The following is a 15,245-nucleotide window of genomic DNA, read 5'->3' as shown; positions in this document are numbered from 1 at the left end:
GTCCCTAAACCTACCCGTCACTGGGGTTAATGGCATTTATGAGTGTTCCCCTACCATCCTAGGAAAAAAAATATCGCTCCCCAGATGTAGATCTACATTTTGCTTCGTTTCGCTCGGACATTTAACAGCGTGTACATACACATGGAATCACTCGGACATTAATAGTGTAGACATTCACGCGGATAGCTTAAAATGCATATAGATAACACGCCACTTGACTTGAAAGTGGCATGTAATATGTTTATGCAAATGTCATGATATCATGTTGCATGTGAAATGTTCTAAACAAACAAAGCTCTACTGAGACTTTCACATAGTTGAAAAAAATAAAACCACTTCTTTTGCATTCGGATTCTGCACCTCTTTTCTATCTCTTTCTCACTAACGCGCCAGTGGGCCGGCATGATGATGTAGAAGTACTGTAGGTGTTGTTGTTATTTTGCTGAGGCAGTCTTTCGTCACACTATTATGTCATAATGTGACAAAATTCCAAACGAGTTATTTTCTAAGCTTGGATTCAATAAAAGTGTTTTTGGACTAAGTTTTGAGTTTTTATAGTACAATGACTTTAAATGACCTTATATGTCGAGGAAAGGAATTTGATTTCTCAATTCATGGCTCCTTTAATAGACTTCTATCGAGCACATAATAGCAATCTTACCAAAATGAAACGTATGAACTGTAGTATACATTCGCAGACACGCATCTTTTGCTATCGAGTCAAAATTCATTTTACGCATTAACATTATCCGCTTCTATTTTCAACTTGACAGAAAGCAGAAAATGCCACAGGACAGGATGTTTGTGGGACGCAAACTCCTGTGTGTACTTCATGGATAATTACCTTTGCGAGGAAGGGCGCACCCTCAGCACAGACACGGAGTTGGCCTTGCTGACCACTGCTTCCTCGCTGTGTGTGTGTCACACTTTGGGCAAAGATGCCACTTTGATGTAGGTAACTACCTCCTATTTGATGAAAGTAAACATTCACAGTATCCATGGCTTGGCTTTTCCACTTCAGTGATTTCCAGAGCAAGCCTCCTTTTCAGGCCAATACATAATTGTCTAAGTGGTCCTGGACAGCAGGGGGCAATTTAGTCATTAGAAAGGCCAATTAAGTAATTAGGCCAGCGGTTTGACTGCCGCGTGTATGCTTGCAGGCCCCGCAGATTGCCTGATTTGGCTTTGGTGCCACTTCTACGCACATTTGCTCTTGATATCATTGAAAGCTTAAGTCCCCAAGTGGACACCCTCCAAATGGAAATTGCATTTCTTTAAGAGCATGATGGGTAATTGAGAAAATGAAGTCGTGGATATACAAACAGGGGTCATTCCTGAGTCAAAAGGATTTATGAAATAGAGAGTGCCAGAATCTTGGGTAATATTTAAAGACATGGTTAAACATCAGCCAATCAGCCAAGCGAAAACACCAAGCTCCAATACCATCTTGAAACAATGAGGAAAGAATTTGATGATAACATCTTTGCTTCCACCAGACTGAAGCTCATGTGTTCACATTCCCATATTCTGATATTCTAATTCTCCATTTATTCCAATTCTACCGTGTGCTGACATTAAAATTCCACTCTTTGCAGGTAGAGTGTCACAGAGGTGTGCAAAATGCCTCCAAGAAGCGGACGAGGGAAAAAAGAGAGAGTTGAGGAAAATATTTTTGGGCTAGGAGGTTATCCAGCAGGAGCAGAGAGGTGGCTGCTTTTTCCATCATGCCGTTGCTCATGCCAGCAGATCATAGCGCCCAGTTCTTACACTTGAGACCTGGAATGTAAATATTTAAATGCAGCAAAAGTCAGATTCTCCTTAATTCTATCATTTAAATATGCATTATTTATCCCAAGTCCATCAGATGATTACAGCTTGGAGTATTGAGTAAATATTTGTAGCACAATGCTGATTATAAACTCTTTTGAGCCAGTTGACCAAAATATATGATGGAAATTTTGCCGAATTTTCCATCATGGTGTCATTCCTAATAACATTTCTAATTAAGCAATAAGAATACAAGCAAGAGTGCAATTGTGCACTGAATGACTGATTCTTGATGTTCTTCATTTTTAAGTTGCTAGTTCAAAAGAAGTCTATTCAGGAAATAAAAACATAAAATTGTGAATATTACTAATTGAAATAGCTATTTGAATATATTTTCAGCCATTACTTTAGTCTTCAGTGCCACACGATCCATTAGAATGCCGCCTTGCTGAATCAAAATATTATTATTTTTTTCTTTTCTTTTCTTACTATCATCAAACGTTTGAACAAGAACAAGTTTTTGAACAAATTAATATAAGTTAACTGACATTTCTTTCACAATATGGCTGGCCATGTTTATTTTTGCGCCGCCTACAAAAATACTTTAGCTAATAGTTGGAATTCTCCGCAGCAAACACAGAGAAGCAGTGATACTAACAAATTAACGGACTGGAACTAATTGCTGTATAATAATATTGGTGAAAATCTCATGACAATTCCACAGTAAGTGTACAAACATTTATGCTGTATTCAACCTATATATTTCTGTTAATCCCATTTTAACAGACTATATCCCTCCACAGTCCATCAACACTTTAGCACTTCATCACGGCTGAAAACAGATGTGGCTTCTGCTAAAGTGTGAGATCCAACAACTTTATACTGTTAGTCTAAGTTTGCAGCGGGGTTTTCACTCCTTTCACAGAGACTGAAAGACTGTGACTTTCCCTTTCTGCTGGTCAGAATCACACAGAGACTCTAGTATCCATGGGGTCGTCTGCATCGTCAGCAAGGCCGTGACCTTTGACCCCAGACGAGATTGGCATATATCTGATGTCTCTTGTACGTTTTTGTCAAATGCTAGCTAAGAAGTGACCAGAATGCATGAGGCATTCTGTACAGTGATACATTATGGGAGCATTTCTCAAGAAACCAGTGATAAACAGCTTGTCCTCCACCCCTATAGACACCCTGTTCTGCTATTGCCTGGTGTATTCTGCATGCCTTAAGATTTAAGTAAGTGTGTGTTGCTTCCTGTCATGCAGCTGTCTGTTTTCATCCACGTTTGCGAAGCTAGAGATGAACCATGCGCTCCATGCGGCCTTTGAAACTCACCACTCCTGCTTCAAGGAGAAAGCCAAACCCTCCCCAATGCTCTTCAACTTCCCCCTGCACTCCGCACATCCGAGAGCCAGACATGGATCTGTGCCAGGCCAGGCAAACCGCTCTATCCTCCAGGCATCACACCCCATTATCCCCCAAGGAACCACATCAGCTCTGAGATGGGACCTGTTTTTCTGTAGCACCTTTCAAGGCTCAAAGCACTTCCTGAGCTCTTGGCAGCGTTTCCCAGCGAACAGAGGGGTAAAAGGTCAGGCTAACTCCTTTAACCTAAGGTAAAGGCCAAAGGAGGTTAATGCCAGCGACAACTGATGACTCACACCACAAAGCCCCTAGAAAAGAGCGCACTGCATGCGAGATCGAGGATATCGTAGGTAGTTGCTTTTATTGGGAACGATTAATACGCCGGCTAGCGGCGTTTGGAAGCATTCCCAACTCTGATCTCCCACAATCCCGTGGCTCATGTTTCAGATTAAGCCTCGCAGCGACACCACAGCCTACACATCATCCAACCCCTTCCTTCTTGCCTCCACGCATGATCTTGCCGTCTGACCTCACTCCTGCTTGAGCGTTCCAGGCGAGCACAGCGCTCAAATTATCCCTCAGATTCTAATACAGCATAATCATTTGCCTGTCATTTTCATTTCATGCTCTTTACTTCTTCTGGGACTATTTTTGGGTGGAAAGCTGTAGGAAATTCAGATGTTCAAAAGCTTGCTGATTAGCCCTGTGATTAAAATGGATCGCTGGCTGAGCCTTCGCCAGAATCTAAAGCAGAGACTTCTACAGTCATTAAGAGCACTTTGTAACAGGTCACATTGCAGTGCCTAACTCCATCTGCTCTGCCCGTTCTGATCACATTTAGTGTACGAACACAACTCGCTGAAAAGTAAACTCGTACTCAAAGAAATATTTGATGCAATAAATTTATCCAAACCAGTCTGAAAGGATTATTTTGCTGCTACATTAAATAAGATTTTCCGACTTGCTCAGCCTGGGAATGAGAGCGGTATTTTGACCTCTCCCAGATTAAAGACGAGAGTGCTGTCACCCTTAGCTGGGTCTACATTTCCCACGATTCCTTACAGGGGGTGCGCTGTATGTGGCGGGCCCTGAAGGCATGTTCTTTTTTGACAGCATAGTTAGGAGGTGCTGATGAAAGTGGAGAGGCTACGTTGCCCCTGTACCCTCTCAAATTAGCACAGGAGCCCTGTTGCCTGTCACACAGAGGCCCCGACTCACAGATTCAGTTGCAGTGTGAGCGTTTATGACTGTGTTGCTGCCACTGATGCAGGTTTTGTGGTGTTGAGTTGGCGGATGTATATTTTGTGTATGTATATATGTGGCACACAAGGAACAAAAACACTCTCTGCCTTTTTTGCCGTGTTGAATTTGTGGATGAGTGGAATTTTTTTAAACATAGTTATTCATACACATATGTGAGTGTGTGTGTGTGTTGGGAGGTGGACAAAAACTGTCTGCCTGTTTAATATAACTCCGACGCTCTATACATATTTCTGACCCACTTCTTCAGTACAGGAATAAAAGCTGGATACCCTCCACCTGCATATCATCAAGCAATTAGGTAAGTTTGTCCATCTTTCACTCTCATGTTACATTCGACAGGCAGCAATAGGATAATCAAGACGTGTCAGATGACAGCGCGACCCCACAGGCAGCCCGAGTCATTCTCTTTCCTCCCTCTATACCTCATAAATATTATTCAGCATTGATTTCCACACCAATCTATCAACCTGACAGCTGCTCTCCTTCCCCCTCTGATTTAACTTCAGTGGCTTCGGACTTTTTTTTTTTTTGTCGGACTTTTATCTCATTTCCTCCCTGCTCTGGTCTGTCGGTGGACATTCATAATCACTTAATCCATAACAACACTTTTTTTTTTTAACCACCGGATCTCCCATGCACACTTGCCAAAACACACACACACAGGCCTCTCTGTCTGGTTGCCTGCTCACTGACCTGTGAGAAGTTCAGTCCATTCAGGGGATGACACTGTTCCTCCACCCTCTCCACAGCACCTGTCTGCTTCCCGAGACGCTCTGCCTCCTGCGCCATGAACAAATCGAGCACCGGAGTTCCCCTCGACCGCACGTCTGCTTCCGTCAGAGAGTTCACCATCAGCATCACCCATACAGGCCTCTTGCGTTCCCAGTTCCCCGCTATGGCATTGAAGAGGTAGTCAGCATAAAGTCCACGGCCACGCTGATCTGCCGTCATCCAGAAGGGCATCATGTGTTTGACGTAGTCCAGGTGGCGCTTGAGGCGACGGTAGAGGTCGCGCGGCAGTAACGTCTGGAGGTTTTCTCCGTTGGGCAGAAGCTGGCAGCTGGTGAGTTTTGAGATGGTTAGAGGATCCGTGAGGTCCAGTTCAAAGAATACATTGGTGCTGGTCTGGAAGGCCCGCTTCGAGCTCTCAGGGATGTAGTCCCAGACTCGAGTGTAGGGGACGTGGATTGTCCCAAACAAATAGGACGGGGGGTAAGGACGAGGCCGTTTCACGGTCCAGAGGAAGGAGTTCATGTCTTTTTGCTTTGTAGAGAGAATAGGAATAGAGAGGAGATTTGGGGCAATTAAAACATTGGCTAAACATACATAAAAGTTATTTACTTTAACTCAAATAGCTTTATATTTAGAAAAGTAGCTTATACATTTAGATTTTGTTATAATTTAAAATAAATCTTAATGCATTAATCCAAGTAAACCACACTGATGAAGTACTGGCCACTGGGATACTTCACTTTTTTGGAAATAGGCTCATTTTACAACTCCCCCAGAGTTAAACAGTTGAGTCTCACCGTTTTCAAATGCATTCAGCCGATTTTCTGATATTTAGAAGAATATCAGTAACCAGACAGTTTCTGGTATCATTGACTTCTATAGTAGGAAAAAATATATATACTATGGAAGTCAATGAGACCAGAAACGCTCTGGTTACTGATATTCTTCTAAATATCAGAAAATCAGCTGAATGGATTCGAAAACGATAACTCTGGGGGAGTTGTAAAATGAGGTCTATTTCCAAAAAAAGTGGAGTATCCCTTTAATCTTAACTCGATTCCACAGAGTCAGACCTTAACTTTTTCCTTATTCACAGTCAAACTGAGAGAAAAAAAGCACCGTATAGTAGCTGTATCACAGAGGAGTCGGTTCATGCCAGTGCACTGATAGAGCTGGCGTATTAAATCTGGGGTGGAAATGTTTAACTGGGGTTCTTAGTTTACAGTGTGCCTCTCCTCGTAAAAAGGGCCTTTACACTCCGCAGAGCTGCAAACCTCTGCTGTTCTGCACCCTCTGAAACCCTCAAGTATTTACTAGTTGCTGAGGCTGTCAATCGCTGTGCCCTCGTAAAATGTAACCTTCAATGAACAACTCACTTTAAAACGGTCAATCTGTAATTTTAATGAATTGTTCATCCACCTCAGATCAGGAAATAGCGGTTTAGAGTTTTTTAACCACTAGTCAGAGCTGATGGTAATGAGAGCACAAAGAACTCCAAGTGATGTTTGACTATATTTTTTAAGCCCCTCCCCCAGGTATCTTATAGCCTAGGTATCTTTTACTTGAACTCTTTTTTTTCTATTAGGCCTACATTACGAAACACAATTCACTTGAGACTTGGATACACCTCTTCTATTATTTCTGAATTAGACATTGTAATATTTTATGAGGGTGTGAAAGCCATTTAGCTGTCATGTGACAAAAACACCTTAAAGGAGTAGTTCACTTTAAAAAAAAAACTTTTGCTGATAATTTACTCACCCCCATGTCATCCAAGATATCCATGTCTTTCTTTCTTCAGTCGAAAAGAAATTAAGGTTTTTGATGAAAACATTTCAGGATTTTTTTTCCATATAATGCACTTTACTGGTAACCAAACGGTTCAAGGTCCAAAAGACAGTTTCATTGCAAATTGTTCTAAGTGCTGTAAACGATTCCAGACGATGAATAAGGGTCTTATCAAGCGGAACGATCTCTCATTTAAAAAAATTTTTTTAATAAGTTTTATAAGCCCAAATTGTCGCCTTTCTGTGATGCACGTTCGTGACTCTCCTGTTCGAACTCGTTCATCAAAATGAACGAATCTTTTCCCGAGTCAATTCGTTCATTTTGTTCGTTGAATAAACCAAGTGACACAAAAAAAAAGATTCGTTCATTTTGATAAACGAGTTCGAACAGGAGAGTCACAAACTCGCATCACAGAACAGAGCAAGGTGACAATTTGTGCTTATAAAACTTAAACTTTAATATATTTTTTAAATGAGCGATCGTTTCGCTTGATAAGAGCCTTATTCATCATCTGGAATCGTTTAAAACTCATTGAACAGTTTGCAGTTTGCACTGAAAGTGTCTTTTGGACCTTGAACCGTTTGGTTACCAATAAAGTCCATTATATGGAGAAAAATGCTGGAATGTTTCCATCAAAAACCTTAATTTTTTTTCAACTGTAGAAAGAAAAACATGGACATCTTAGATGACATGGGGGTGAGTAAATTATCAGCAATTTTTTTTTAAAGTGAACTACTCCTTTAAGACCCCCATGTCATTACATTTTATTTTTACCTTTTTATAAAAATGTATCGAGTCAAAAAGAGTAAATGTATAAACAACTCTCCATGCTGAAAAATATGATATATAATGCTTTAAAAAAAATGATAAAATAATTTCAATATTTTTACTTGGTTACATGTGATATCTTAGGGTCATGCAATCAAATTATTTTTAAACATGGTATAAATGTTTTTCAAAAAATAAAACCAACATAAATGTAAATGCATTTCTAAGAACTTACATGTTTTCATATTATCTTTTACATTTTTTAACCTGACATCTTTAATGTTGATAGTGTTGCTAATGTGGTTGTCAGCATTTATTTAGCTATAGCCTTTTCCATTTTTCCTTTTTTTCTAGGTCTTGACGCCTGAAATCCTTGTGCCACGGCTCTTTTCTTTGTATTAGCCTAAATGGACATCTGTGACTTGAACAGTGACCAGCTTTACTGGAGAGAAGCTTATATATATATATATACACACTAAAGTATATTGTGTATTAGCCGGTCACATTTGCAGACCTTCTGCGTTTTTTAATTTCTTAACCAAAAACAGGCCTAGCAGTTCTCGTGCATTATGAATTACATAAAGAATGCACAGGTCATGTCATGGACAATGGGGCTATTAATGATATAAATCTCCAGGAAAAGATAAACATTCATTTTCAAAACAAATAGAGAGCTAAATTTGCAGAACGTTTGCGTGCATAATGCATTAATTTTCGGATTGGTATATTTAACAATGTCTGTTGCATTTTAGCCTAAATATAGACTGGACTACTCAAGACTATTGAATGTGTCTCTATTAAGATTTTGGATAGTTAATATGTCTAAAGGAATAATGCATCATCTTTCCTGATTTCCACCTCGACCGATCAGGAATTCTCTCCTCAATACACTCTATGGCTCTGATGAAAGCGAGACATTAATTGCGTTAAACAGACTCGCGCACTTGCCAAATCATAATGAAGTAAATATGCTCGATAACTACTTTAACAGTTCTCGTCTCACTGAAACTTGATCAGTTTATGGGGTCAGTGAATTTTCCCCATATAAATGCATTTGAAGTCTATTCACCCGTGGGCTTCCCTATTTTTCCTTTGACACATAAACTGGCATTGCACTGGCAAGAGTTTAACGGTATTTCACTTGGCACAAAAATTCATTTTTCAGGCCCAGATTTCAACGAACTATATGACAAGAAGTGACACCCGGTTGGCTGCACGCCACTAAAATAATTGTTTTAAAACAATAAATTCCAATGGCTCACTTATTAACTGGAATGCAGTAAATATAATAATAATATAGCCTACAAATAATTGTTTCTATTAAGTTTATAATACCTCTAGAGATGTATATATGATAATCATTTTATTTTTAAATATAGGCCTATAGGTTATATTTGGTGTTGTTAATAATATGAAGAGGAACAATAGCTATCGTGCATTGTAATGAAATATTAAGAAACGAAGACCTCACTTTAAAAGTAGCAAATATTTTCTGTTCAAATTAAATAAATTTAAAAAAAATATCATATTTTAGTACCCATGGGCAATTTTAGTTTGCAAGATGCAATTTTAGTTTGAGGAAAAATATCGTACAAATAAATGTAGCCTATCTATTTTTAATAGAATTTTCTTTCATTTCAACTAGAAAAACGCCAAATGAACTTTTATTAGGCCTACACGCATTCTAATTATTTTGTTTTAGCGTCTTGACAATCTGGAGAGAAAAAAAATAATTTGTTGATAATAAAAAGACCCCTTTAAAATAGCCCACATCAGCAGCGGAAAAGATCAAACAGCGAATCAATCTGTTTATAATATCATTCAAGACAGATCTAGTTAAGATGTCATTTACGAGGATCTCCAAAGGTGCGTGCATTGCGCGCGAAGCAACTGCAGAAAGTGCGTTTGAGACAAACTCACCGATACGGGCTTGTCACATTGCCGCGTGCTCTCGTGCGTGTCCCGGGGTGAGCCCACTTGAAAGAAAGCGCATAAAGTTACCAACCATCGTAGTCCCGAGTGACAGTTCATTTCGAGATGAGAGGGCACAGGACACCTCACGTTTCCCTCAGCTCCGTTACCTCTGTTGTTTTCAAGTTTTTCCTGGTTTCACCGCAAAAAAGAAGTGTTTTTCGCCGGTTATGATAATGAGCTCACATTTGCCGTCTTGAAAAGGAAGCATTCTGCCCCTCTGCCATTCTACTGCCCCAGACTATCAGAGACTATCGCGTTGTCTCTCTCTCTCTCTCTCTCTCTCTCTCTCTCTCTCTCTCTCTCTCTCTCTCTCTCTCTCTCTCTCTCTCTCTCTCTCTGTCCAATTGCCCAGCTGTGCAGTGGAGAGCACAAACTCTGCGCTGCGCCCCTCAAGTTTCCAGCTTAACTGCGTCGAGAACGTGGAACGCCTTGAATGTTTCCCCCTCTGCTTGTTTAACAAGAGGAGGGGAGAACAGGTTCTTTCAGACTAGAGTGTGTTGCATTTCGACGGTCATGGAACAGAGCATTGATCTTTAGCCTGTAGCTATTGAAAATATTGCATTTTTCATTTGATGAATGATGTAGACTTTGGATGTGCATGAATCGATGTAAACCCCATACAAATTCCTGTTTCCTCTTGTCGCCAGAAATTCACCTGACGACGTTTCGGTCATTACAGAGGACGTTTTTGTGCTGTATCTTTTGTTTAACCATTTGTATTAATGTTGTATTATGTTAATATTCCTTTCTAACTTGGATTACTAAAATCCGCTTTGTAGCCTACCAAAATATAACCATAATTTTACAAACTATATCATGCCACGTGATGAGCAATGAGGCAACTAAATGGACAGTTAGCACAGTGTTGCACAAAATACCATCCAAAGTAACACACATTAAACCATTAACTACAACAAAAAGTACATCCTAATGTGCATAACTGATTTCAAAAAGTAAATGCAATTTAGATAAACAATGTGAATGTGATGTGATATAGGGATTCATGCACTCTAAACATTGCTGGGTTGTTTGAACCCAAATGTTGGATGAAATATGGACAAACCCAAATGTTGGATTAAAAATGTAATTTCAAATGTTAACCCAACTTCCACTTTCACTTTCAACTTAATTGCATTTTTAATTGCATTTTGAACCCAACATTTGGGTTTGTCCATATTTGACCCAAATTTGGGTTCAAACAACCCAGCATTTTTTAGAGTGTGGGAATACCTTTTTTATTGACATGCCTTTCACTGTGTTTCACTATAAATGATATCTTGTATTTTTCTAATATATATATATATATATACATTTTAACGTTACTCTTAAATATACATGTATTATCTTGTTAAATAGATTTGCACTGTAAAATAGGCCTGTCGGCTATTAATCCATACTTTTTACTTTCATAATCAGATTTTTAAATATTTTACAGTGAAACTGCCTTTATCCATTAATCTATTTGCCTTTTCTGTTAAAACTACATATTTCACAGGAAATTTGGGATAGTTCACTAAAAAGTTAAATTTCTGTCATTAATTAGGCTTCTCACCCTCACGTCATTCCAAACCTTTATGGCTTTTGTTCATCTTCAGAACACAAATATTATAATATAAAGATATTTTTAATGAAATCTGTAAGCTTTCTGTCCCTCCATTGACAGTCTATGCAACTACCACTTTCAAGCCCCTGAAGACATCATTAAAGTAACCCGTGTGACTCCAGTGGTTTAACCTCCATTTTAGAGACGTTTGTTTGTTTGCACAAAAAATTATTTACAAAATATTAACAACACCGAGGTTGACGCGTGAGCAGACATTGTGTGAAAATGCTTTGGAAATGAATATTTTATAAATAAAGTGGTAAATTGTGTTTTACTTGCACTTCATAAAAATGTAGGTTAAACCACTGGAGTCACATGTCTTTACTACCTTTCTGGGGCTTGAAAGTGGTATTTCCGTTGGCTGTCAATGGAGGAACAGAAAGCTCACAGATTTAATTAAAAAGATCTTCATTTGTGTTCCGGAGATGGACGAAAGTCTTACGGATTTGGATCGACATAAGGGTGAGTAATTACTGACAGAATTTTCATTTTGGGCTAAACTAACAATTTATGATCATTTTTTCCTTTGATTCTTTTCCACAATATCCAGCACAAACTGAATTTCTTCATGAATTTGTGAATGTCATCAGGGTCTTTTAAATGCTTAAATGTTTACCCTCAATTCATCACTGTCACCATCTATTTGACAGTAACGCGTTTTGGCTATTGCCTCCAATCATTTTTGCATTGACGTGTACTGGATCGCAGGCGTAGCTATGATTAATGGATCCAAACATTGTAGGAAGTAATGCCTGCAAAAATACATTTTAAGTTTGTTTTTCATTCCATGTCTTAAGGATGTGTCACTCCGGCCAGTAACACTGGTGGATGAATGGCGGTGCTGAAAGCCAGTTGTCGTGTTTCAGCAGTCCGCAGCTCTGGTGCCGTGACCCGTGTTATTGTCCGAGTGGATGGGCGAGTGACAGTGTCAAGTAGTGGGCAATTAATCATACGGATCCTTCAAAACAAGTGCTACATATAGAGCTCCGCTGGTGACAGCAGAAAGGGTCGACACAAGAGCCCCTTTGTGTTTCCATCACGTCTCATTCTCCAGACTCTGCCCAGGTCCTGTGTGGGGCTCTAACGCCGGCGTACTTGCTCTTACCTACTGTATATTTTCTGTCGGCTCAGTGATTACACCACACTGATTACAACCATATATTTGTTTATGCGAGTGCAAGCCTGCTCAACCAGGCCTTGATGATGTGCAGTATCAGTAAAATCTAAAGCAGCATGTTTCAATCACAAGCGTTGATGAACGATTAAATGACATATCTGGCCACAGGATCTTGCTAAAATATTCCTCGCCGTTTACCCCACGTGTTCTAGTTACGGTAAGAGCTTCGGTGAGAATCACTTTTCAGTCTGAATGATAGATAATCCCGTTTAATTGTGTTTTTCTACGGCTCATTGGCCGTATGTGCCGTTTAGCGGGTTTATTTGACTGTTACTCTCATGGTGAATGTCAATGTGAGCCCACATCTGCCTTCTCTCATTGTGTGTTCTGTTATTCTCTTCCTACATGTCTTCTGTATCACCTGTGGCCACCTGCAGATGCATTTATCTGTTGAAACGACGCCTGGGAAGAGCTCGGGGTCTGAGGGAGATTTTCACATTCTTGGCTGGTAAGTGCCGAATATTCCTGGATCTGCTCCAGAGCTTGAAGCACACATTGTGCACTAGGATAGTGGAAATAAAACCGTTAAATGTTAATGTTCTAGTTGTTTCTTTAATGGATGCCTTGGGAAGCATAAGCCTAAGAGCATGTGTGTTTTTTATGGTCACAGCGCTGTCATAGTTCGTATCTGCATTCATTCACCCCGTCGTCAGACTCAACCCTTCAACTGGACGTTCAACCAAACAAACACGCTGACAGACCAGTATGTGCTCTCATATGCCGTCAAGCTGCTTTTTATGATGGAGTGGGTAATGTCTTTCACCTCAAGGTTCCTCAAGGCGCTTGTTTTCGTGTTTCTGAGGCCGAGAACTGACGCTTTGACACTTCACAGCTCTCCCCCGGATGAGCTCATGAATCATGATTAAGTCGAGAACAAATGTCTTCAAGGTCTTTTTTTTGTTCATTTGTGAGCCTGTGCTAATTTTGATCTCTTTTTGGTGCCTTACCTGCTGTGTCCATTATGATATGTTTAACTTGTTGATCTTTAAAACGGCACCCTCTATTGCCCACTCATGATATTGCAAGAGTTTGTGAGAACAAACTAAGAAAAACGACCATTGTGGTACTCTCAGTAACCTAAGACAAAGTCAAACTAAGGGGAAAGTTCCCAACAAATCGGTTATAAACAAATTAAAAAGAAAACAGACCGTGCTGCTCATCCTGACAGTTCTGTAGCCAAACATGATACAATATGGCAGTCAATGTCCCCCAAATCAAAAACAACACAACACGGCCTTGTTGTCAATTTTGAGGTATTGTTGTGGTTTCCGGCATTTTGGCTTTCTTAGGAAAGCATGGGGCAAAGCGGTGCTCACAGAAGGGGGTTGCAAGTGTCGTTTAGGGGTCACTAGAAGAAACATGAGTCTCTGAGTTAAGTGAACTAGTAATAAGCCTGAGGAGAGAAAAAAAAACTTCAAGACTTCACAGTTTTAATGCCAAAACATGAAGAACTTGCGTAGTTTTGACAGCAAAGTGTAGAAAAACAATAAAGGAGATCGACTCCGTTTACGACTGTTTGAACTATGTGCTTTCCTGGCGTGTGCTCACACGCAGACAAAGACTGTCGGGCTATCTCATGAATCAGTAGGAGAGGGATGGAGAGAAAGAGTGAAAGTGAGAGGGGGGATGTGGAGAGATTCGGATGATGATAAGATTGGAAGGCGACAGACGGATGGCTGTTCGCTTTCTTTGAGACTATGATGGAATTTCTTACAGATCGAATTTGAAAGGCTGCTTCCAGGGAATATCGGAAACCGTAGATGGAATTGCTTTGCTATGTTTGTTTGATGTTGGAATAGGCTTGTCAGTGTATGTATGTAGGAGAGAGAGAGAGAGAGAGAGTGGAAAAACAGTGTTCATAACCTCAGAAAACACTGAACAATCACATCAAAGAGCTTGCAAACAAAGGCTTCCCATAATGCAACAGTGCTTTCTTTTTAGATCAGAGATTATGTGTGTAATTGCATGATGATCTGTGGGGGACCCCTGCTATGGCTTCATCTGTTACTGGGGTCTCTCAGTGTTACAGTCTGAATAGACTGCACAACTGCATCTATTCATGATGCAACTGTACAAAGAGCTCCAAAATTACTGCTGGTTAAAGATTGCGGTGCTTTAATATACCGAGACCTGGAAGCCTCGATTTGGACAAAAGAAATCATAATATTATGGAAATAACAACTAGGGCATCATTGTCAGGCAGCAGTTCATTCACATTCACCACAAATCGGCTTATCCAAGAGATGCTAATACATATTAGACTGGCAACAGGGATCCAGAATTTCCCATAGGGAAAAAGGCACTCCATACTGAAGCCGGTGTAAATCATTTATTCTCTGAACATGTAATTACAGGGTTTGAAGGAGCACTTAATCTGACCAAAGCAGGCAAACATTTATTGTCATAAATTTGCCGATCACAGTGTTCTGACACACCATTAGATGTAGTATATCATCTTCTGTTTAAAATGTACTTATGTGTGTGTGTGTGTGTTTAAGGCAGAAATGGGTGGGGGGTGGCCAGAGAGCTGCCTAAGAAAATATGGAGAGGCCAGTTTCCTGGCTGCAGCGTACTGTGTGGGGTTTTTATGAGTGGTGAAATCTTAACCATGTTTATCCAGCGTTTTTCCAGTGTTCTTAAAGAACATCTTAGTTTCTTGACCTGAATTGCTTGTCAGATTTTTTAATGTTCAGGCATTGGCTGGTGTGTGTACGCGTGGTTAAAAATATGACAAAGAAGCCTAGTCTTTTTTTAATCAAGAATGGATACATTTTATTGTAATTTTTATGAATACATTTCTGTCATGAT

At 39.9% G+C, this 15,245-nt stretch overlaps 1 protein-coding gene across 1 annotated transcript in view; it reads right to left on the bottom strand.

The window, feature by feature from the left end:
* Nucleotides 1-10,067, bottom strand: part of trabd2b (TraB domain containing 2B) — a 53,517-nt gene extending 43,450 nt beyond the window's left edge. Inside the window, exons 1-2 of the mRNA XM_039677290.2 lie at nucleotides 9,604-10,067; nucleotides 5,089-5,658 (exon numbers count right to left, since the gene is read on the bottom strand). Coding sequence (XP_039533224.2) covers nucleotides 5,089-5,658; nucleotides 9,604-9,714 — 681 coding nt within the window. The 5' untranslated portion in view covers nucleotides 9,715-10,067. The remainder of the gene's footprint in view (nucleotides 1-5,088; nucleotides 5,659-9,603) is intronic.
* Nucleotides 10,068-15,245: the final 5,178 nt, after the last annotated feature.

Source organism: Pimephales promelas, chromosome 14, assembly GCF_988280905.1.
Source record: "Pimephales promelas chromosome 14, fPimPro1.hap1.1, whole genome shotgun sequence".
NCBI lineage: Eukaryota > Metazoa > Chordata > Actinopteri > Cypriniformes > Leuciscidae > Pimephales > Pimephales promelas.
This window is presented reverse-complemented; position numbering and strand designations above follow the sequence as displayed.